The sequence below is a fragment of the Sus scrofa genome, chromosome 4 (assembly GCF_000003025.6).
Source record: "Sus scrofa isolate TJ Tabasco breed Duroc chromosome 4, Sscrofa11.1, whole genome shotgun sequence".
NCBI classification, from domain to species: Eukaryota; Metazoa; Chordata; class Mammalia; order Artiodactyla; family Suidae; genus Sus; species Sus scrofa.
The window spans coordinates 123,261,554-123,284,329 of record NC_010446.5 but is presented as its reverse complement, the minus strand read 5'-3'; the positions used below and the strand labels follow the sequence as shown (position 1 = coordinate 123,284,329).

General features: G+C 46.0%; 1 protein-coding gene across 1 annotated transcript in view; it reads right to left on the bottom strand.

Moving 5' to 3' along the window:
* The window catches only part of ABCA4 (ATP binding cassette subfamily A member 4), a 130,325-nt gene that overhangs the window by 48,715 nt on the left and 58,834 nt on the right, over nucleotides 1–22,776 (bottom strand). Inside the window, 7 exon segments of the mRNA XM_021090184.1 lie at nucleotides 47–178; nucleotides 1,750–1,924; nucleotides 3,668–3,757; nucleotides 6,305–6,370; nucleotides 15,241–15,445; nucleotides 17,399–17,620; nucleotides 21,228–21,450. Coding sequence (XP_020945843.1) covers nucleotides 47–178; nucleotides 1,750–1,924; nucleotides 3,668–3,757; nucleotides 6,305–6,370; nucleotides 15,241–15,445; nucleotides 17,399–17,620; nucleotides 21,228–21,450 — 1,113 coding nt within the window.

Sequence of the window (22,776 nt, the reverse complement as noted above, 5' to 3'; positions counted from 1 at the left end):
GGGTGAGGGCAGGGCATAGGGCGGGTCTCACTCCCACCCCACTTACTGGTGGAACAGGATGTTGTGCTGTGGACACAAGCCCAGGCTCTGCCGGATGGCATCCAGGCTGGTTTCGATGTCCTTTCCCCCAACGAGCACGGTCCCGGATGTCGGTGGCAACAGACCTGTCATGATGGACCTGCCACATGCAGGAGTCAGTGACGGAAAGGATGGCCTTGGGATAGCAGCCTCCACCCCAGGGTGGGTGAGGGCCCTCAGTGATGCCCGCCCATGCCCCTCAGTGAGCCAGACCATCCCGAGCTTCAGGAACCGACCGGCCCGCGTGGGACTTGGCACCCGTGGGACTCAGCCCCTGTGTGCGCATCCAGGCCCTTAGGCCGTGACCACATCCACCCTTCTTCTCTGCCTCACTTATTCCTAGTGCTCGCAGGCAGGATTCCCGGCTGCCCAAGGCTCGCTTGCTCCGGAGATCCCTCCCCCGCTCAGCCGTCACTGCTCCCAGGGCTGCAGGGGCTCCGGCAAAGGCAGTCAGACACGGGTTTTGTCTGGTGTCACCACGTCAGAGGGCAAGGCCTTGGTGAGAAGCCCAGGCGTCCAGGGTGTATTTGTAGATTAACAGATTGAGGCTAGACCTGGGGGTTCCCACCACGTTTTTCTGGTAAAATGAGAATGTGACTCTCACCTCATGGGGTGGTTGTGAGGGTTAAACAGGGCTAATACGTACAAGGCACAGAGAACTGTGCCCGCAGGAAGAACAACTCAACACCATCATGCTACGTTTATGAAACATTGTGTTTCAGCCCCAGCAACACTGCATTTCACGGTCATGAAGCAATGTGTCTGCCTCGGGGTCCTGAATGGGGCGTCGGGCTCTCTGACCGTGTTAGGTGACAAGGAGAGAAATTAGCTGGGTGGCGGCTGCCCCTCCCAGTCTGGCCCGAGGTCAGACACCCTCGCAGGCCCTCTGAACTTGTCTGCTGATCAACCACTAGAGGGAAACAGAAGCAAGTGTAATGGCCCAGCCCCACATTCCACTCAGAGAACATTCCAGTGCAGGGTGGACACCGCTGTTCCTTCCTGGGGCTCTGTAAGAGGCGTTCACGTGGGTTCCCTGACCCTCGAGGGGGCCCCCCAGCTGCGGCTTGGGAAACCTTGGCTGTCACGTTTCCTTCCAGCAGATGGCGCTCGGCCCCTTCTAAAAGCAGAGGGGCTTCTGGGGCTGAGGTCTCCCCCACAGCCCCTCTGGAGACTGCATCCCTTAACCTCCTCCAGAACTACTACCGAGCCTTCTGGGTGCGAAAAGCAGCGCTCTTTGAAGGTAAGGAGTGCTCTGTAGCTGGAGGCATGGGATGGTGTGGCCACGGCTTGACCACCACCACGACGGCAGGGCTGAAAAGGCGGGAGTGGGGCTGGCATCAGAGACCAGAGACAATTGCGGGAGGACCTGGCTCTTGTCCCCGCAGAACCATTCCAACTTGGTGACCTTGGGAAAGTCACTTCAGCTCTCTGGATGTCCACTCCCCTGGCACACAAAGGGGGCGATAACCCTGCGACGCCACCTCCCGCTTCAACTTCATGTGACCATCAAAGAAAAGCAAAGGTGCCTGTAAACGCTGAAAACTGCGGTGAGCCTTACACTCTCCTGGCGCCCAGACGTCGAGCGCATTTTCATCACCGAGAGGCAGTGCGACAGAGGAGACGGCGGCGCTCAGAGGAAGGATGGAGCCAGAAAACAAGAGACTCACTCACAAGGTGGTAGTTTTCCCCGCTCCGTTGTGGCCGAGGAAGGCGGTGATCTGGTTTTCGTAGAAGGTGATGTTCAGGCGGTCCACGGCCGGCCGGCCATAGGGCTCAAAAGTCTTTACCAGATTCTTCACGCACACGCCGGGGACCAAGCCCGGGAGCTCGCGTTCGAAGAAGCACTCTTGTTGGAAAAACGGACATGGTGTAAATACACCGTTTTAATGAACACATCCCCAAGGTTCTTTCTTCAGCCTACTGTCTTGGGCCCCCACGGCCCTAGGTCTTTGTCAGAAAGACTGCAGAATGATGCGGATAATCACGGCTGCCATTTACTGAGCAGTTACTCAGCCAGGCATTGCTTCAAGTGCTTTGTATGGATTTCCTCATTTCACCCTTAAAACAGCCCTAGGGAACTAGACAGCCCTATGCCCAGTTCTACAGATGAGGAAACTGAAGACCGAGGCTTCAAGAGGCCAGTCAAGGTCACGTGGCTTCTGAGTGGCAGCGCTGGGATTCATGCCAACCCAGAGCGCGCCCTGTCTGTGTGGGGTCAGCCCGAAGCTCAGCCTTCAGTCCCAGGCCCTCCTGTCTGAGGCTGCTGGGCCTTTCCTGGTGGATTTCTTGTAACAGCTCAGGTTTCTCATCGTCCTCCCCAAGCAGTAGTTTCCTTCAGACTCTCCCATGCCCACTCTCAGAGCTGCCTTTCTCTGAGCCACCTTGGCCTAAACCTCTTTGACGGTGACGGCTCGCTCCTCGGAGCTCCAGAGTTTCGCCCGTTAACTGGGGAGGACAGTCCACGCTTCCCCCTCATGTCCCTCAAACTGTCCCTCCGCTACTCTACTCCCGCAGCCCTTCCCCGAGCCCTGCCTCACCGTGCAGGCCGCTTCTCCCTGACTCCACCTCTCCCTCCTGCTCGCCCCCCATGGCCCTGCTTACATTGTATACACTACAGTTCTGAGCCCTCACTCGCCCCACACAGCCCTGCTTATATTTTATATAACATAGTTCTGATTTTTTTTCTGCAAAAAAAAAAAAATCCCCCCCAAAACAAAAAACAATGCTTCCTCTCTCTCTGCCTCCTGGCCTCACGGTGGGACCAGCCCCCAGCCCCCTGATTTCAGTCTTCGAGTCCCGCTCTGGGAGGAGGGTCTTCCCACAACCTCTGCGGACTGGAAACCAGCCCCTTCGGGGCCCCAGGGCTCTGACCTCAGCTTTGTGAATGAAACCTGGGGTGGGCGAAGGGCATGGAGGCCAGACGCAGCCCAGCGGCCTACACCCAGGGTGAGGCTGGCAAGAGCATTTTAGCACCCAAGGGTCAGTTCTAGAGGAAGGCATGGCTTCAGGAAGAGAGCACACGGGAGAAGAGCAGGACTGAGAAGTGAGGACGCAAAGGCCAGGGAGCACTTGCAAACTCGGCCCTTGAGATGAGGAACCATTAGGTGACGTCCATGGCCAGGAGGGGCTTTGGATGGCTTGAATGAATGGCCTCTGGATCTGCAAACCACGACTGGAGTGCGGTCAGCTCCCCTAGACCCTTCCCGCCGGGCGCAGAAGCGTTTATTTTTGTCTTTCCTTATAGCTCATATCCGCTTTGAGTCCCAGTGACCCGCGTTATTGTTCTTGCTAAATCCTCGGAAGTCAGCACGTTTGTGCAACTCCCTCGGGGTTTGCCTAACAAGGGCACAAACACACCACACACTTGGGATGTGCTTTCTCCAGGAAATATGCGTTCACGTCTGGCTGGACCATTCAGTCCACACACGTGCAGCTGGCCCTTGAGAGGCGACCAGGCTCAACCTCCGTCAGCAGAGACGGTCCTCCGCCCGGGGCCGACTTGCCCCCAGCCACCAGGTGTTCCGCCCCGGCCTCTGCGGGGCTCTGAGCCTCCCCCGCCTCTGCTCTGCGTTCCTTACAGAGTTTTTACCATTTACTCCCTCCGGGTGCTCCGGGTCCTCCATCTCCTCCGTCACAGGTTCTGTCTTCTCCAGCGCCCTTTCTTCTCGGGTCGAACACCCTGCCCCAACCAGAAGCCAGGGTTACTCTCCCGCTGAGAGCGGAGACTCAGGCAAGGCAGGGAGGGAGGGAGAAGAGGGGTGCGCAGAGCTTCCTGCCATAGCTGGGAGCACAGCACCCCCGAGTCAGCATTCCCGGGACCAGCAGTGGACGTGGCAGCCCTTGCTGAGCCCGGAGGGAGCTTTGTAACAGGGTTTTACGCCTCGTCTTTACATGCCAAGAGGGGCCCCCAAGGTCAGAAATTGTGATTTAAAAAAAAGTTTTTTTTTTTTAAATAGGAGTGACTTGAATTAATTCTCTTTAGCGCACCAGCAGGACTTCTCACTCCAATCCCAACCTGATCAAAGTCATGGTGAAACTGAGTACATTCAAGCCGATTTGATGAGCAGCTGGCTTGAGAAACTGTTTACCTGAGAAATCGACTTTCACAGGCATTCGGGTCTTCGGGGAGTAACACCAGCATTGAGCCTGGTTAACGCGCAGGCTTGCACAAATGGTGAGTTGTGCTGTAGACACACACACATAGCCTCACACTCACACAAACTCCCCCCCCCCGCCCCCACCCTCTCCCCATCTCCTGGGCACATTCTGTAAACTTGGCATTTGGTTTAAAAGGACAGCAGGACATTGTGAAAGGGGAAAAGAAGCAGCGAGGGAGCCAGCCCGAAAGGAGAGAAGGTGGCACGGGCAGGACGAGACCATGTCGTCAAGGGCACACACACGAGCAGGGCGAATTTGGGGGCGGGAGGCGGGGGGGCTGTGTTCGGGGCAGGTCAAAGTTCTCGGGCCAGGGATTGAACCTGAGCCGCAGCAGTGACAACACCAAATCCTTGCTTCACCACTAGGCCATCAGGGAAACAGGGCGAACTTTTTAATGCTGCAGTCAACCAAGGCCTCCCTCTGTCCGCACTGCCATCTGTAGGTTTGCAGGCTACACGGTGGAGTGGCCAGAAACGGGCCAGTGCTCAGGGACCTGCCACCTCCGGTACTTCTATTTCCATTGCCTGAAGGACGTTTAAACCTAGTGCCCACCATTCCTTTAGTCACTTGACTAGTTGTCTCGCTGCTCTAATGTGTAATCACAAAACAGCAAGGGGAAATATTCCAGTCACCGGAGCGAGCTCCTTGCCAGGAAGCATGTATCCCAGTTCCAGGTTTGTGCCCAGTGAGCAAGGGGAACTGGGGAAGACCCTGGATGTCTCTCGGCTCTGTGTCTTCATCTGTGAAAGGAGGGGCTTTAGGTGGAAAGACTCAGCTCTTTTCTGATTTTAGAGAGATTTACGAATCTGCTCCAGTCTAGCCTGTGAAACAGGTAGAAAACTCTTGGCTACTCTTGGCAAAAATAAAATGGGACTCATTTTTGAAGGAGCACATTTGACTTAAGTTTCTTTCTGTTTCTTTTCTCTTTTTTTAAAGGTAGAGTATCTGCTGCAATTGTGGAGGGGAAAAAACGCCCACAAGTCCTGATATTCGTTGAAATTAGAAACATTCCAAGAAAAAAATTCTGTGCTGAAAATTCTCATTTATGAAGGGTTAGAAATTTATTGTAGCAGAAACTTAAAAGTTTACAGGTAGACACAAGACAAACTAACGCGATGGAAAAACAAAATAAAACTGAGCTATAGACGTGCTATTTGTTTGAACCACTAAAAAAAAAAAGCAACTACCCCCACCCCTCAAGCCTTTTAAAGGCCCCAGGCTAATCCCCTAGAGAAAACAAACATCTATCTTAGTGCTTAAAGGATAAAGCCTGGCCCAGGCTCAATAAAAAAAGAGCAGGTAGCTGAGGGACAGAGAGAGTGGAAAGCATCTCCTTTGCTTCCAGCCTCTCTCAGCTCCAGGGAAGTCCCCAGCTCTCAGCCCTGGCGTTTCTCTGCCTCCTCCTGCCTCACCAGACTCTGGAGTTTCCCTCCACTTGGAGAACTCTCCCTTGGCCTCTTGGCCTCTTCAGGAGGAAAGGTAAACCTTATCCATGATGCATTCTGGGCAAACGGCCTTTTGGCCCTCTTTCCCAACCAGAAGAAAGGACAGTCCTAAGACAATCTGGAAGTATATGCCTCGAGGATCGCAGCTCTGCCCCAGCCTCTGGATGGGCCCTTACTTTGGGACAATAAATTCATTTATATTTGAAAAAGTGGAGAGGAATAAAAAAGCAGAAGAGGGGAGACAGCAGAAGACGAATGCAAAGGTTCCTCTATGAGTCTTTGGATCCATTTGCTTTAACTGAGACATTGCAGCACTCATTTGTACCCTGAAGTGGTCTGGCCTTCTTTTAAGTTTAATCCCTCTGGGCTCAACCAGGACACAAGGCTTTATCAATGCTCAGCCATCACCCTGGCCCAGTGACTACCAAAATGTGGGCTCCCAGAGCCTATGCTGCTGCACCAAGAAGCAGAGCCCCAGCAGAGAGCTAACTAATGAGGAATCTCACACGCCGTGTCAGGGCCACCTCTACAGTGCATGTACAGCCCATGCATAGCCAAAGGAGCTAATTTCAAACATTTAAATAGTTTTTCATCTTTAATTAAAATTTTTTAAAATAACTCACCTTCACCACCAAGCCAATAAGACTCTTGTAAAAGAAAGTACCAAGGAAGTGGAGTTCCATAGTCCCCTAAACATAGAAAGGCAAATAAAGTGACAAGGCCTAGTAGCTCCATCTTCCCACAATTCTGTAAGATCTAGAATTCATCTACCTGAACCTCCGACTGTAGCTCTAGATATTTACAGTCACAAGCATTACGTGTTCATCCACATGATTCCTCCAAGACTACTCAAATGTTTCAATTTAAAACGTCTTTTCTTTTTTATTTTTTGGCTGCATCCATGGCATGGAGAAGTTCCTGGGCTGGGGACTGAACCCGAGTCACAGCCACGACTCAAGCCCTTGTGGTGACAACACCTGATCCTTACCCCACTGTGCCACAAGGAAACTCCCAAAAGGTCATATTTTGGGGGTAAAACTAGAAACATGAAGACTGATGATCTTGGCTGACTTGTTTTCCAAGAAAACATTTCACTAAAGAATTCAGGCCTGCCCTTTTTAACAATTACCCAATAACAAGAAGGATGATAATCACTAACATTCGTTGAATGCTTTTTCTGTGTCAAACATTGCAGTAAGCACTTCCATGTGCTAAATAATTTAATTCTTAAAACGACACTAGGGGATAGGTAGTATTACTATTCTTGTGACTAATGAAATCAAGGCACACTGAGTTTGAAGCATCTGCCCAAGGTCACAGCTAATTTGATAAAGGTGCAGGAATTCCAACACAGGTAGGCTGGTTCTAATACTACTGATCTCAACACCTCATTCTACTGGATCTATCTGGATTTCAGGGAAAAACTCCCAAATTTCTAGTCCAGTTCTCTTAGCAGGCTTTGCTGCCTATAAATGTTGATTTTTCAAGAACACTCTTTTTGCTTGTTGACTAGTTATCCTGTGTTTCATGGCCAATGCTAGACTGTAAGCTCCCCAAGGGCAGGCTTGTGTCAGTCTTTCCCACTTCTCTTTTCCCAGAACATGGTGCTGCTGAGCCTAGCACAGAGGTGCTACTCAGTACATAGTGGCTGAACAAGTTGAGGCTTTAGTTAGGTTTAAAAAAAGCTTTTGAAATATGTACAAATTTTACTTTAAATCTAATTAATTTTTACTTATTATACCTCCTTCCAATGGCCCACTGAGATGGGAAAAATGAAGGCTGAGAAAGGTCAAGTGTATTTCTCAAATTCACCATTACAGGTTGAATGGCATCTCATGGTCGCCCTATCCCACCAAAAAAGATATATTGAGGTGTGTGGTAGAATACAAAATAATACAGACCAAGTATTATTGGACACAGGTTGGATCCCTGGCCTGGGCACAGGGGGTCAAGGATCTGGTGTTACCACAGCTGCAACACAGGTTGCAGCTCAGATATGATCCCTTGCTTGGGAACTCCATATGCCATGGGGTGGCCAAAAGAGGAAAAACAAAACCAAAAACACTTGGTCTTCATCCCCAGTTCTTGGCACAGAGCTCCTAAAACCCTTGGCCTTTCCTAAGTGATAAGAGAGGCTTTTGTTATTCAAACAGTTCATGTGTGAAGAGATGCAACAGATTTTTGTGTATGTTAGTTGTATCCTGAAATTTTGCTGAATTTTTAATTAGTTCTAACAGGTTTCTTTTTTTTGTTTTTTATGGAGTCTTTAGGGTTTTCTATATATAAAATCATGCAGTCTACAAATGTGGCATTTGTACTCCCTCTTTTCCAATTTGGATGCCTTTTATTTTTCTTGCCTGATTACTGTAGCTAGGACATCCGATACCATGTTGAATAAAAGTGGTAACTGGGTATTCTTGTCTTGTTCTTGATCCTAGAGGAAACGCTTTCAGCTTTTAGTGTTGAGTATGATGTTACCTATGGGCTTGTCATATATGGCCTTTATTATGTTGAGCTGTGTTCTCTGTTTACCCACTTTGTTGACAATTTTCATCATAAATCGATGTTGAATTTCATCAAGTGTTTTTTCTGTGTCTATTGAGGTGATCATATGATTTTTATCTCTTTTTTTTAAATGTGGTGTATCACACTGATTGATACACAGATGTTAAACCATCCCTGCATCCCTGGAATAAATCCCACTTGATCATGGGGTATGAATCTATGTATTATTGATCTAATTTGCTAGTGTTTGTTGAGGATTTTTGCACCTTTGTTCATCAAGGATTTGGCTGTTAGTTTTCTTTTTTTGTGGCATCCTGTCTGGTTTTGCTGTCAGGGTAATGCTGGTTTTGTAAAATGTGTTTGCAAGAGTCCCCTTTCTTTTTTTTTCTTGGTGAGTCTAGCTAAAGCTTTGTCAGTTTTATCTGGAACCAGCTCCTAGTTTCATTGATCTTTTCTATTGTCTTTTTAGTCCCTATTTCATTTATTTCTACTCTCATCTTTGTTATTTCCTTCCTTCTACTTTGGACTTCTTCTTTTTCTAGGTTCTTGAGGTGTAAAGTTAGGTCGTCTATTTGAGACCTTTCTTATTTCTTGAGGTAGGCATTTATTGCTATGAACTTCCCTCTTAGTTTTATTGCTATGAACTTCCCTCTTAGAACTGTGTTTGCTGCTTACCATCAATTTCGATATAACATTTCTATTTTTTATTTGTTATATTTTTTTATTACTGTGGTTTCTTCCTTGACTCATTGGTTATTTTAGCATGTTATATCATCTCCATATATTTGTGAATTTTCCAGTTTTCTTCATATGATTAATTTTTAGTTTTATACCATTGTGATCAGAAAAGATGCCTGATGTTATTTAAACCCTCCTAAACTTATTGAGACCTGTTAATGCTTGATATTATTTAAACCCTCCTAAACTTATTGAGACCTAATATATGATGTATTTTGGAAAATGTTCCATGTGCTCCTGAGAAAAATGTGTATCATGCTGCTTTGGATGGAATGGTCTATAAATATCTTTTAAGTTCATTTGGTTTAACATACCCTTTACGGCTGATGTTTCCTTATTGATTTCCCATCTGGATGGGCTATCCATTAATGTAAATAGAGTTTTAAAATTCACTGCTATTATTGCATTGCTGTCTATTTCTCCTTTCAAGTCTGTTAATATTTGCTTTATGTATTTAGGTGCTCCTATGTTGGGGACATAAATATTTACAAATTTTATATCCTCTTACCAAATTAACCCCTTTATCATAATTCCTTTATGACATATTTGCATATTTAAAATTCTTTTTTCTTTTTGCTACTCTGATTGAGTTCCACCTTGTCTTCTTCTTTTATTTATTTTTCTTTCAATGATTTTTATTTTTTTCCATTATAGCTGGTTTACAGTGTTCTGTCAATTTTCTACTGTACAGCAAGGTGACCCAGTCACATATACACATATACATTTTTTTCCTTACATTATCATGCTCCATCATAAATGACTAGATATGGTTCCCTGTGCTATACAGCAGGATCTCATTGCTTATCCATTCCAAAGGCAATAGTTTGCACCTATTAACCCCAAATTCCCAATCCATCCCACTCCCTCCCCACCCCACCCCCGGGCAACCACAAGTCCATTCTCCCTGTCCATGATTTTCTTTTCTGTGGAAAGGTTCATTTGTGCCATATATTAGATTCCAGATGTAAGGGATATCATATGGTATTTGTCTTTCTCTTTCTGACTGACTTCACTTAGCATGAGAGTCTCTAGTTCCACCCAGGTTGCTGAAAATGGTATTATTTTATTCCTTTTTATGGCTGAGGAGTATTCCATTGTGTACATATACCATATCCTCTTAATCCATTCATCTGTCGATGGATATTTAGGTTGTTTCCATGTCTTGGCTATTGTGAATAGTGCTGCAATGAACATACAGGTGCATATGTCTTTTTCAAGGAAAGCTTTGTCTGGATATATGCCCAAGAGTGGAATTGCTGGGTCATATGGTAGTACTACATATAGTTTTCTAATGTACTTCCAAACTGTCTTCCATAGTGGTTGTACCAATTTACATTCCAACCAACAGTGCAGGAGGGTTCCCTTTTCTCCGCACCCTCTCCAGCATTTGTTATTTGTGGACTTATTAACGATGGCCATTCTGACAGGTATGAGGTGGTACCTTGTAGTACTCTGGATTTGCGTATCTCTAATAATCAGTGATGCTGAGCATTTTTTCATGTGCTTGTTGGCCATCTGTAGATCTTCTTTGGAGAATGTCTATTCATGTCTTTTGCCCATTTTTCCATTGGGAGGTTGGCTTTTTTGCAGTTGAGTTGCATAAGTTGTTTGTATATTTTAGAGATCAAGCCCTTGTCAGTTGCATCGTTGAAACTATTTTCTCCCATTCTGTAAAGTGTCTTTTTGTTTTCTTTTTGGTTTCCTTTGCTGTGCAAAAGCTTGTCAGTTTGATGAGGTCCCATTGGTTTATTTTTGCTCTTATTTCTGTTGCCTTGGGAGACTGACCTGAGAAAATATTCAGGAGGTTGATGTCAGAGAGTGTTTTGCCTATGTTCTCTTCCAGGAGTTTCATGGTGTCTTGTCTTACATTTAAGGCTTTAAGCCATTTTGAGTTTATTTTTGTGCATGGTGTGAGGGTGTGTTCCAGTTTCACTGATTTACTTGGGACTCTCCAGTTTTCCCAGGACCACTTGCTGAAAAGACTGTCCACCTTGTCTTCAAGTTGACTTATCCTTTCTTCTGCTTCATCTAGTCTGTTATTGAACCCCTCTACTGTATTTTTCCATTCAGTTACTACATTCTTTTGTTCTGTGACTCCTATTTGGAATTTTCTTGTTCTCTTCCTGTTCATTTATTCTTCTCCCCAGTTTTGGTGATCAATATTTGACTATTACTTTGAAATTGTATCAGGTAAATTACTTATCTCCATTTCATTAAGTTTTTTTTCTGATGTTTTATCTTATTCTTTCATTTAGAACTTTTCCCTCATTTCTTCATTTTGCTCTACTCTCTGTTGGTTTCCACACAGTAGATGAAGCAATCACTACTCATAGTTTTGAAGGAGTGGCTTCATATAGGAAATGAAATTTTTGTTCAGCCCTGACCCAGCTCTGGTTGTCCCTCAAAACTCTGTGTTTGTGCAAGCAACTTATAATATTTTTAATAGCTCCCAGTAGTTGAGCATGTACCAAGACCTGTCAGTGTCCCAAAAGGGAGAATCTCAATACTGAGATGCAGGGTGACTGGAAGCCAGACCCTCAGGCGACAACTTTTTTTTTTTTATTTTTAGGGCCACACTCATATGGAGGTTCCTAGGCTATGCGTCCAATTGGAGCTATGGCCCCTGGCCTGTGCTGCAGCCACAGCAATGCGAGATCTGAGCCACATATGCGACCTACACCACAGCTCACAGCAACACCAGATCCTTAACCCACTGAGTGAGGTCAGGGATCAAACCCACATCCTCATGGATCCTAGTAAGGTTTGTCAACCACTGAGCCATGAAGGGAACTCCCAGGCAACATCTTTTAAAAGTATGCAAATATATACAGTCCTAAGGGATCACAAGCATAAGTTTCACTGGCAACCAGAGCTAGATGATCTGAGATGTCCTCTGAGATTATCACAAAATCACAAAAATCTAGGCTCCCAACAAGTGAATAAACCCCTTTATGGGAGATACTGGTGACCTGGAGCAGGGCAGTGTGAGAGTGCCAAGTCTATATTCCCTGAGAGCAGTTCCAAGGCCACTAAGTTGTTCCAACTTAAAGCTTCCCCCTCAGTCAGAAGCTCCAGGACAAGTGATCGCTTCACAGAAAGACTCATGTGTACTTCTCAGTCCACTGTCTGTGCAGTGCCCTGGGGGTGGTAGCTTGCCAAGAATCATTCCTCTGATGGCCACAGTCCTATGGGACCCAGGAACCCAAGCCTCTCCAGCCATCAGAGCCAGGTAATCAGGAGATGCCTCCTGGATGTTAGCTGCAAAAATCAGGTACCAGATGCATGTAAATCTCTCTTCCAGAAGACACTGGTGCTCTGGAGTAAGGCAGAGAACAAAGATTGTGCACACACCCCAAGGTCTCTGGAAGGGATTACATTTAGCCCCTAGATGTCTGTTTAATTAGAAGCCTATCCTTCATGCCACAATCATGAGGATTAGCTAATAGGCCTTCTTCACAGGAAGACCTAACTCCTGAGTCTATCACCCTGGGGATGGTAGCTGTTTAAGATCTCTTTATTGATTACAGTACTGGGGGATACACCAGCATAAATCCTACTGGCCGCCAGAACAAGGAGATGCAGACATGTCCCCAGATAGCAGTCACAAAACCAGGGTGTTTCGTAGATTGCTACCATCTTGTGGGTCTCAGGATATGAACCCTAACGGTTTTTCAAATTAGATGTTTAGGGGCTCTTCACTCAAGTGTATGTCTTCAAAGTTAGGGTACCCAATGTGGGGTTTGCTCTTCATGGAGAAGCTTTGGGTTCTGAGATCCCTCCTGGTTGTAGATTACTGTGCCAAGGGTGGGGCTTATGCTAAGACTCTGTCCTAGACTCTCCTCCCTGCTTTGCTGTGTTTTCTCCTCATTTGTCTGGTGTGTAATCATAATTCAGCCAGACTTTAGGTTTTTTTTTTTTTTTTTTAAGAGGAAATTGTTCCATATGTAGTTGTACAGTCAGTTGTCTGTGAGAAGAGGTGAGTTCAGGATCTTCTTAGATTGCCATCTTCTGAAGAATTTGAACAGAGGGTTGATACCATCTGACCCAGATTCCAAAAGACTCTCTCTGAATATAGTGTGGAGAACAGACTTGTATGAGATGATGATGGAAGAAAGAGGCTTGGACTGGAAAGATTGTGTAGAGGTGGTGACAAGGGATCAGATTCTGAATCTGTTTGTAAAGTTGAACCAACATCAGTTACTGGTGGATTTTTGACTCCTGGATTTAAGTTTCAAATGCTGGTTTTGAGAATCTAAGTTGAAAGAACTTAGAAAGAATAAGATTTTTAAAAATTGAAGTATAGTTGATTTAATGTGGTAGTTTCTGGTGTACAGCAAAGTGATTCAGTTTTACACACACACACTCTTTTCCACTATGGTTTGTTAAAGGATATTGAATATAGTTCCCTGTGCTATACAGTAGGATATTTTTGCTTATTTATTTTATATATAGTAGTTTGTGTCTGCTAATCACAAACTTCCAATTCTTCCCTTCCCTACTCTTTTTCCCCTTTGGTAATCATAAATTTGTTTTCTATGTCTATGAGTCTGTTTCTGTTTCATAAATAAGTTCATTTGTGTCATATTTTAGGTTCCATATAGAAGTGATATCATATGGTATTTGTCTTTCTCTGACTACTTTACTTAGTATAATAATCTCTAGGTCCATCCATGTTGCTGCAAATGGCAATATTTTATTCTTTTTATAGCGTAGTAGTATTGCATTGTATATATGTACCAAATCTTCTTTATCCATTTATCTTTTGATGGACATTTAGGTTGCTTCAGTATCTTGGCTATTGTGAATAGTGCCGCTATGAACAGTGGGGTGCATGTATATTTTCAAATTACAATTTCCTTCAGATATATAACCCAGGAGTGGGATTCTTGTCATATGGCAAAACTATTTTTAGTTTTTAAAAGGAAACTCCATACTGTTTTCCACAGTGCCTGATCCAATTTACATTCCCACCATCAGTGTAGAAGGGTTTCCTTTTTTCCACACCCTCTTCAGCATTTGCTATTTGTAGACTTTTAATGATGGCCATTCTGCTCATTGTGAAATGATACCTCATTGTAGTTTTGATTTGTATTTCTCTAATAATTACTGATATTGAGCATTTTTTGGCCATCTGTATGTCTTCTCTGGAGAAATGTCTCTTTAGAACTTCTGCCCATTTTTTGAATGGGTTGTTTGGGGTTTTTTTTACTGAGTTGTATGAGCTATTTGGATATTTTGGTAATTGAGCCCTTTGAGTTGTATTGTTTGTAAATATTTTCTCCCAGTCCATAGGTTGTCTTTTCATATTGTTTATGCTTTGTTTCCTTTGCTGTGCAAAAGCTTATATATTAGATTAGGTATAATCTTGCAGGGGTTTTTTGTTTGTTTGTTTTGGGTTTTTTTTTTTGGCTGCCCCATGACATATGGAATTCCTGAGCCAGGGGTCAGATCCAAGCCACAGTTGCAACCCAAGCTAAAACTGAGGCAATGCTGGATCCTTAACTGACTGTGCTGCACTGGGCACTGAACCTGTGACCCAGGGCTCCCAAGATGCTGCCAATCCTGTTGCGCCACAGTGAGAACTCCTGTTTATTTTGCTTCTATTTTCATTGCCTTAGGGGACTGACCTAAGAAAACACTGGTACAATTTATGTCAGAGAATGCTGTGCCTCTGTTCTCTTCTAGGAGTTTTATGGTGTTATGTCCTATTTAAATCTTTAAGCCACTTTTTGTTTATTTTTGTGTATGATGTGAGGGTGTCTTCTGACTTCATTGATTTATGTGTGGCTATTCAGCTTTCCCAAAACCACTTGTTGAGGAGACGGTTGTATATTTTTGCAACCTTTGCTGAAAATTAATTGACTGTAGGTGTGTGGGTTTCTTTCTGGGCTCTGTATTCTGTTCCATTGATCCATGTGTCCATTTTTGTACCAGTACTACACTGTTTTGATTCCTGTAGCTCTGTGGTATTGTCTGAAGTCTAGCAGCATTATGCCTCCAGCTTTGTTCTTTTTCCTCAGGATTGTTTTAGCAATTTTGGGTCTTTTATGGTTCCATATAAATTTTAGGATTATTTGTTTTAGTTCTCTAAAAAATGTCATGGGTAATTTGATAGGGATTGCATTAAATCTACAGATTGCTTTAGATCACATTAAATCTATAGATCCATCTATAAATGGCCATTTTAACAATATTAATTCTTCTAACCCCAGAGCATACATAGGATATTATAAAGAATAAGATTTGAACTAGATGAAAAAGGAGGCTGGGATCTGAAGAACCTAATTACATTTACCCTATGGAGGGGGATATTTACCTGGAAAAACATGGTCAAGATACCAGGCAAGCAAGCCATACAGAGCAGCATCAAGAAGCATCATCTTCATGGACATGAGAAAACTGAATTCATCCCCTTCCATGGGACTATTCCCGATGTTGCTCCACTGCAGCCCCAGGCCTTGCTCCTCGAAGCGAACCAGGTACTCGGTGCCAAATCCAAATGCCACGGGTGATAACAGGCTCTGCAGTGGGGCAAAACGGGCATGAGAGACGAGCAGAAAATCTTTCGTCAACCAACAGAATCCACAGGTAGCGAGAGGGCCAAAAGAGAGTCCACATTGTATCCAGGTGGAAGGCCACCCCAGAGACAGTCTCCTATAGGAAGATGTTTCTTGGGATGCCTCTCCAGCCTCAGGGATCCCCACCCAATTCCCACTGGGCCACCTCTCACCTGTCCAATGGAACACAATAGTGTACTGGGGAAGACAAACATCACTAGCATAACACAGCAAAGGACCAAAGTCCTCATGCTATCTCCATACCTTTCTCCTTTCTTCCTACCGCTTCCTTAAAATCTCACAGTTCTTGGTAGAACGAAGATGCTAACTTGAGCTGCTTTGTAAGAATGCCATTACAAGTGTCCCTAAAGTCATCAGTGTCCTAGGGCAGGCTAGAGGGCCCGGCAGGGGGTGGCCTCATGACCTCCTGAACTCTATCGGGTCCAAAAGGCCTCAGGTTACACTATCACCTTTTCCATATTCAGACGGGGACAATAATTTTCTCAGGCTTCCTGTTGAGCGGCCAGTCACTGAATAGGTGGCATGCAGAAGGAAGCCTGAAGAGGAAGTTTCCCAGCCATACCCCCATGGGTGGTCCCTGGCATGGCAGAAAGCACATAAATACATTCAGAGGGATGAACTATTCCCATTTCCTCTGCTGGGAGGTCTCCTTATAGTTTGCAGGACCCAGGCTGGGATTCAGAGTGTTTCTCTGCAGAAGAAAGGGGTTCTCTAGCTATATGTTCACAAAAAGCTTAAAAAAAAAAAAATCTGAACCCAGCCCTGATCCACAGAGCTTCCAGAACTATAGCTTCTGGTAGATCTGCACACTCAAGAAATGAGTTGTGGCTTCAAAGTACCAGCCGTCTACTCAATATACCAAGACAGCCAAGCTCTGCCCACAGGCTGAGTCCTAAGGATTCTTGCCCATTGTGATCATGTTAGAAAATTGGGTGCCATGAAAGACAGCAACGAATTCTTATATAACATGGAAATAAAAGGCAGATGCCCTGGAAGAACTAGAGCCAAGTAAGTTTTAGTTGTGAGGTCAAGTTTGACTTAGATCTTCCCAGATGAGAGGCAGGTGTGGTCCTTTCTCAACTGCACATCATGCAGAAGTGTGGATGGGGAGATTCTGGAGGGCAAGAAAATTTGCACCCCATAGGGTCCAGAAGCTATCTAGCCTGGTTAATGAGAGGGTGTAAATGGTTCATTTGAAAACAATTAGAGAAAAAGACAGTGTCTCAAGCAAACAAAAGTCAATTTCTGGAGACCTCTCCTGGAAAGAAGGCCTGACGCTGGACTGGCTCATTCTGTACCCTCTCTAAGTGCACTGGCAGAACATGATAAAGAGATAGCAGAGTGCCTGATTCAGATCTTTGGGAAAGAAACAAAAACTTTTAATTCATGGAAACATCTTTCTGGATAGAATAGATAGAGGGCAAGCTCCCTCCCTTATGAATCTTGTCAAAAGCTAGGAAAAAACCCCAACGAAATGGGTCCCGCTAGTCCTCTCTTATGGATACACAAAGGGACCCATGGCTGAAGTGGTCTTCAGTTACTTCTCAGGGCAGACTAATCAGGCAGGTTTGGTGAGGAGGAACTGTCAGCTTGCCCATGGTGAAGACTGCTCCCACTTTTGTACATGTTTGTTTGTTTGTTCTGCATATGGGCCAGGGATTGAACCCAAGCCATAGCAGCAACCTGGGCCACAGCAGTGACAATATCAGATCCTTAACCCGCTAGGCCACCAGGGAACTCCTGTACGAGTTAAATCTTTGTTCCTTTAAACCTTGTGTTCTTTAAATCTTATGTTCCTTTGTGCCAAAGGGCAAATTGTGAGCCAGGCCCCTCAGACTGCACCACGCCCCTTGGGTGGAACGTATCTATGCTAGGGGTGGGCCCAGGGCCCCTCACCACAGCCATCTTCAGGTCGGCGGACATCCGGTCCTGCCAGGCGAAGCAGAGAATGTGGGGCAGGTAGAGGGTGAAGTAGATGACGCCACTACAGGCTGCTGCAAGGTTGGCCCTGGAGAAGCAGGTGCTGAGCAGGAAGCACTGCATGATCGTAGCAGTGGAGAAAGCCAACAGGAACAAGAAGAGGATGAACGGATTGCTGTAATGTAGGATCCTTCCATGCTGAAACAAAGAGGCCACTTGAGTCAGTAATTTCTCCCTGTGTCCAGGGGCGCCACCCCTCTCTGGAGCGACCTTTGTGCTTTGATGCTGGGGCCTTCAGAAGCCCTCTCTCCCACCAGCCTATTGTTAGCATCTAAATGTCCCCATTTAGAACTCAGTGTGTTGAGTTCCTTTAATTTTAAAGACGTCATTAAGCTCCCTGTCAGAACAAAGTAATTACTATGTGTTTAGTAAGAGAATCTTTGGTGGGAAGGGGACAGTGTAGAGAAAAAAGCCCAGACCAGGGGAGGAAGGTCTGAAGGGTGGGTCTTAGAAAGAACATCAATAGCTCTTGGGATATACTGAGTAGATGTGGGGGGGGGGGAAGAGACGGAGGTGGGGGACCGCCCAGCAAGCTTTACCATTTTGCCTGGGGCCTGGCCTCCTGACTTAATCATCCCTGCTTATAGTCTAAGATCTGCCTCTCACCCAGGCGAAGACGTCAGTGATTAATGCACATCACTTGGAAGTGGGTTAATCCACACAACCCATAATATCATATATTTCATAGAACCTGGAGGCAATATTCAGTATCTTTCACGTTAACTACCGGGTCAGTCACTCTGCTGTGCAGAAAATAGGACCAAACTAGCTATTTTTCAAAAGGGAGCTGCTGCCCAATTACATGAGAGGATAAACTGAGATGTTCAAATTTATTAAGCCTTCTTGGTTCTCTTTCACTATGGGCATCCTATGAAGATTTTTACCCGTTGCACACAACTCCAAATACAGACAGGTCATCCTTTTCTCTTCTCGGGAACATAAAGCTACAAGCTGGTTTGCCTCTTGAACTGTTCTGATTAACTGGCAGTGGTGCCCGCAAGCCCTGGGTGAGTCTCTCAACAAAAAAGAGAGACTGAGGAGCGATGTGTGCGAGGGGTCAGGTGGGATGCGAGTGGGACCAACGTGCCACTTTTCTCCTGCTACCATTTCTCCGTTGCACACTCACCCATGCTTGCCGGGCTCTGACGCAACAGACCGAAACATGGAAAAAAAACGAATGGCAAAGGAAGTGGAAGAGAGACATGCTTAATTAGAAGCAAACTGAGGAAATCGAAATAAAAGTTGAGATGAAGACTCGGAGTGCCTGCACAGACACGGCGGGCAGACCTCTGGCTGCCACGGGGGAGGGAGTGGGATGGACTGGGAGTTTGGGGTTAAGAAGAACGGATAAGCAATGAGATCCTGCTGTCCAGCACGGGAAACCATATCCAATCACTTGCGACAGAACATGATAGAAGACAGCATGAGAAAAAGAGTATACACTCTTTTTTTGTTCAAATTTATTAAGCCTTCTTGGTTCTCTTTCGCTATGGGCATCCTATGAAGATTTTTACCCGTTGCACACAACTCCAAATACAGACAGGTCATCCTTTTCTCTTCTCGGGAACATAAAGCTACAAGCTGGTTTGCCTCTTGAACTGTTCTGATTAACTGGCAGTGGTGTATACTCAAAAAAGAGTATACACATATGTGTATACACATATGTATGACTGGGCCACTCTGCTGTACAGCAGAAGTTGACAGAACATTGTAAATCAACTGTAATAACATTTTTTAAAAAAAAGACTCAGAGTTCCTGATTTTGTGTGAAAGAACTCTCCACCTCACCCTGGAAAACTAAGTCCTTATCCCCAATCATACACGACTTGAGAAAAGCAAGTCCGTGACTGAGCAGATGCGGCTTTTGGCTGGAAGAACTTTAAGGTGGTTGTTGCTAGTCTCAGAAGAATGACATCCATTTATTATCCCAGCTCAGAGCAACGTTCTACAAACTTCTAGGCTATATATACAGCTCCTCCTTGACTTAAGGCAGAGATGAAAGTCATTTGGCCGACCTGGCAATTTCATTGGCCTTGGCTTCTTCTAACGGCCACTTTTCTTTTTTGTTCTTAATAACTGAAATAGCAATGGAACCTTTCCATTGTCCTAGCCTCCAGCTTCTTTCCTGCATAGTGGAGGTGGGAAGGAAGGACAGGGGAAAGATGAGAGCGTCATTCAAAGGAAAATTCTTTTTTGTTGTGGAAAGCTCTGTTTCCGCCGTCGCTGGAACAATGTCCTGGTTCCCACAAGGAGAAACTCCTTTGTGCAAGAAATTTCTCAGTAAACATTCTTTACCTCACGTCCTAAAAGCTTTGAAGTCCTGATGCTCATTTTTAGGGAGGCATATCTCAGTGCTACTCATCAGCAGAGTCTCATGGCTGTAGCCAGACGGTGTACGTGTTCATGCACTTTGCGTAAGTCAGATGCTCATGCATTTTGACTGCTTTCATTCTGAGGGCACAAAATGTCCTAGCAGCGGGGAAAGGAGCAGACTGAAGAATGGGAAGGAACAAGGGACCCCTAGAGGAAGACAAGTTTCTCAGCGCCTCCCCTCAAATCTGTGTTAACCTGGGACAACAGTGTGTGTTTGAAGCCACTTCTGGGTCCAGTTAGACTGGGCAGACAGACCTCCACATCAGCTGGTTTGGGTAGGCCTCTAGGACAGGGTCTGGCTAAGGCCACAGCTCACAGAATCTCAGCGAAACACTTACACCCAAATCCTCCAGATGTCATACATTTTACTGCAAAAAGAAGGGGCAGGATTTGGCTTAACTGGCTATGGGCTGGTTGAACAGGGTATGTAGCGGAACATTCTTGGGTCAGGTAGGCACCAGGTATGGTGCAGCATAAGGCGGGACACACTTAACCTGAATCTGTGTCAACACACAGAGCGGTTAGTGCAAGGAGCTCTGAACATGATGATGGTACAGAGGCAGAACAAGCTTGATGACACTGTCTCAGAAGCTTGCAAACCCTGAAGTCTAAGGCTTATACCAAATCCCAAAACTACCTGTGTTTATGTCCCATCATTTAACAAGCACAAAAGACCACCTACTGTGGAAGAGTTCAATATGAAGCAGAGCAGAGTATTATGGAGTAATGTTTTGTTTCCAAATCTAGCTTGTAAGAGGGCTGCAAGTTTGCAGAGGATGCTATCTGTGCCTATACAACTGTAACTGAGAAAGGATGGACTCCGAATTCCACGCTTTCAAACGGTGACGTCTTAGGTTGTAGGCAGCAGAATGTTCTCTGGTCAAGTCATGGATGGTGTGACCATGTTGGTGATGAAAGAACAGACTGGATCTCCTCTCCTAATGCACTGAAAAGGCTCTCGACGTTCCCACCCCAGCTGGTGGTTGGGACAGTAATCCCAAGAAAACACACTTGGGATTCATTTCTCCTCTGTTTGAAGAGAGAGAACCCTTTGCACGTATAATCGCCCTCTGCTGGGCTCTGCTGACACCCGCTTCTCCGGAGGGCTCATCTGATGGGGTTGGGCCATCTATGCAGATTGTGCCTCCAAAGGTAGGAAGTGGGAGCGGGGAAGATGTTATGATCCAGTGGCTCCTTGGGGAAGCCTCTGTCTCTCCCAGTGTCTTCCGCCTTGGCCGAAATGGCCAGGCAATTACACGTCATTCTCTCTTTGGTGCCAGATAACCAATCTAGGCAAGATTTCATTAACAAGAGGAAAAGTGGGAGCAACAAAACTGTTCACGATTTTCTGGGCCTTCTCCTTCCAGCTTACCATGATGAAGAGTGTCAGGAGGCAGATGCTCATCGACATGATAGAAAAGCTGTCCAGGAACCAGGTGCACCAAATCACGGCATTGGAGACACCCTGGTTTTTCAAGGTCTCCTTCAGTCGCAACTCCTTCTCCAAGACGATGCTCTTTACGGTCATGGAGACGGAGTAGATCCAGGCCAGCACCATGAAGACAGGGAAGCAGCGGTTCAGGATGATCATAAAACTAAAGCGAAAGGAGAGAAGCAGAACAGCAGATGGCCTTGCACCTGGTGGAGGTGCCGCAAGTGTTTGTTGAATGAACGTATCAAGGACAAAGCCCAGGGGGAGGGGACAGCAAAAAAATCCCCAGGGAGTATTCAGTGGACTTGAGTCTTTAAAAACATCGCACTAGGCTGCAAGGGATTACTTTTTCTTTAGAGTAAGATGGTAGCCTTTTGGTTGGCCCAGGCGAAAGCTCTATGCGGAAATGTGTGGATAAAACTGTACTCTGCATGTTACGCAGGACAGACATTCTTCCCAGATCTCAGCTAGCGTTTTGGTTAGTTCAGATGAGTGGCCTCTGAGTGTAATGCGTAAATAAAATTACACCGTGTCTGTGACTTGGCACAGACCTTCTGGGAGTATCTCCCAGAAAGGACGGCAGACTGTGCTGGGGGAGGTGACAGCAACAGGCAGATACATCAGATTGACACTGAGGCCCAAGCCCACGGACTAAGGGAATGGTGGTGGTGAGGTCAGAAACCGGGCTCCCCGGTGAAGCACTGTCTACCTTGGAGGATTGAACCCGTTACACAGGAAGAGGCACAAGATAACTAGTCAGAGTGGCACTTCCAGGAGGCGACTGACTCATCAATAAATCGATGGTGATCCAGAGTCACTGACTCCACCAGTCGCACCCCAGTGGAGTACACCCAGGGGTCTTCATTCCAGCAAGCAGGGTGCATTGGATATTCTGGAATTACTGCACTGTGAACTTTGCGCATGTTTTCCAGGTGCTTGATGTGCTAATAAAGCCCTTTAGATTATTACCTATTGAAAACTGTTGCGTGTCACAGGAAGAGCCCAATTTCAGCGTGGGAGGGTTTCACTCAAGATGGCCCCAGGGGGAGAACCATCAATTATCCAACCTGCCCTTTGGGGACCTGCCACCAGGGGGCTCTCCCACACTGAACGCCCAGAATCCCTGCTGCGGCCTTATGGTCAACCCCACTTCCCCGCCAGTCACTCCTATTCTGATCTTAAAAGTGGAAAAGGGCTTTTGCCACTGCCTCCACTTCCCATCTCTGCCTACTGTCCAAACCCAAACTGACAGCAGAACAGCTCCCATTAGCTCCTTGGCCTGCTGTAGAGCAGAGGAAGGAATTTGGGAGGTTACACCCACACTGGGCTTTATTTTACCGCCTGACCAGCCGGCAATTCGATCCGTCCTTTCCCTGGGCTGTGCTCTCTCCTCCCTGAGTGACCCCCCGCCACACACACACACACACACACACACACACACACACACACACACTATGGTGAGCGTCCCAGTTTGTTCCTAGAAGTTGAA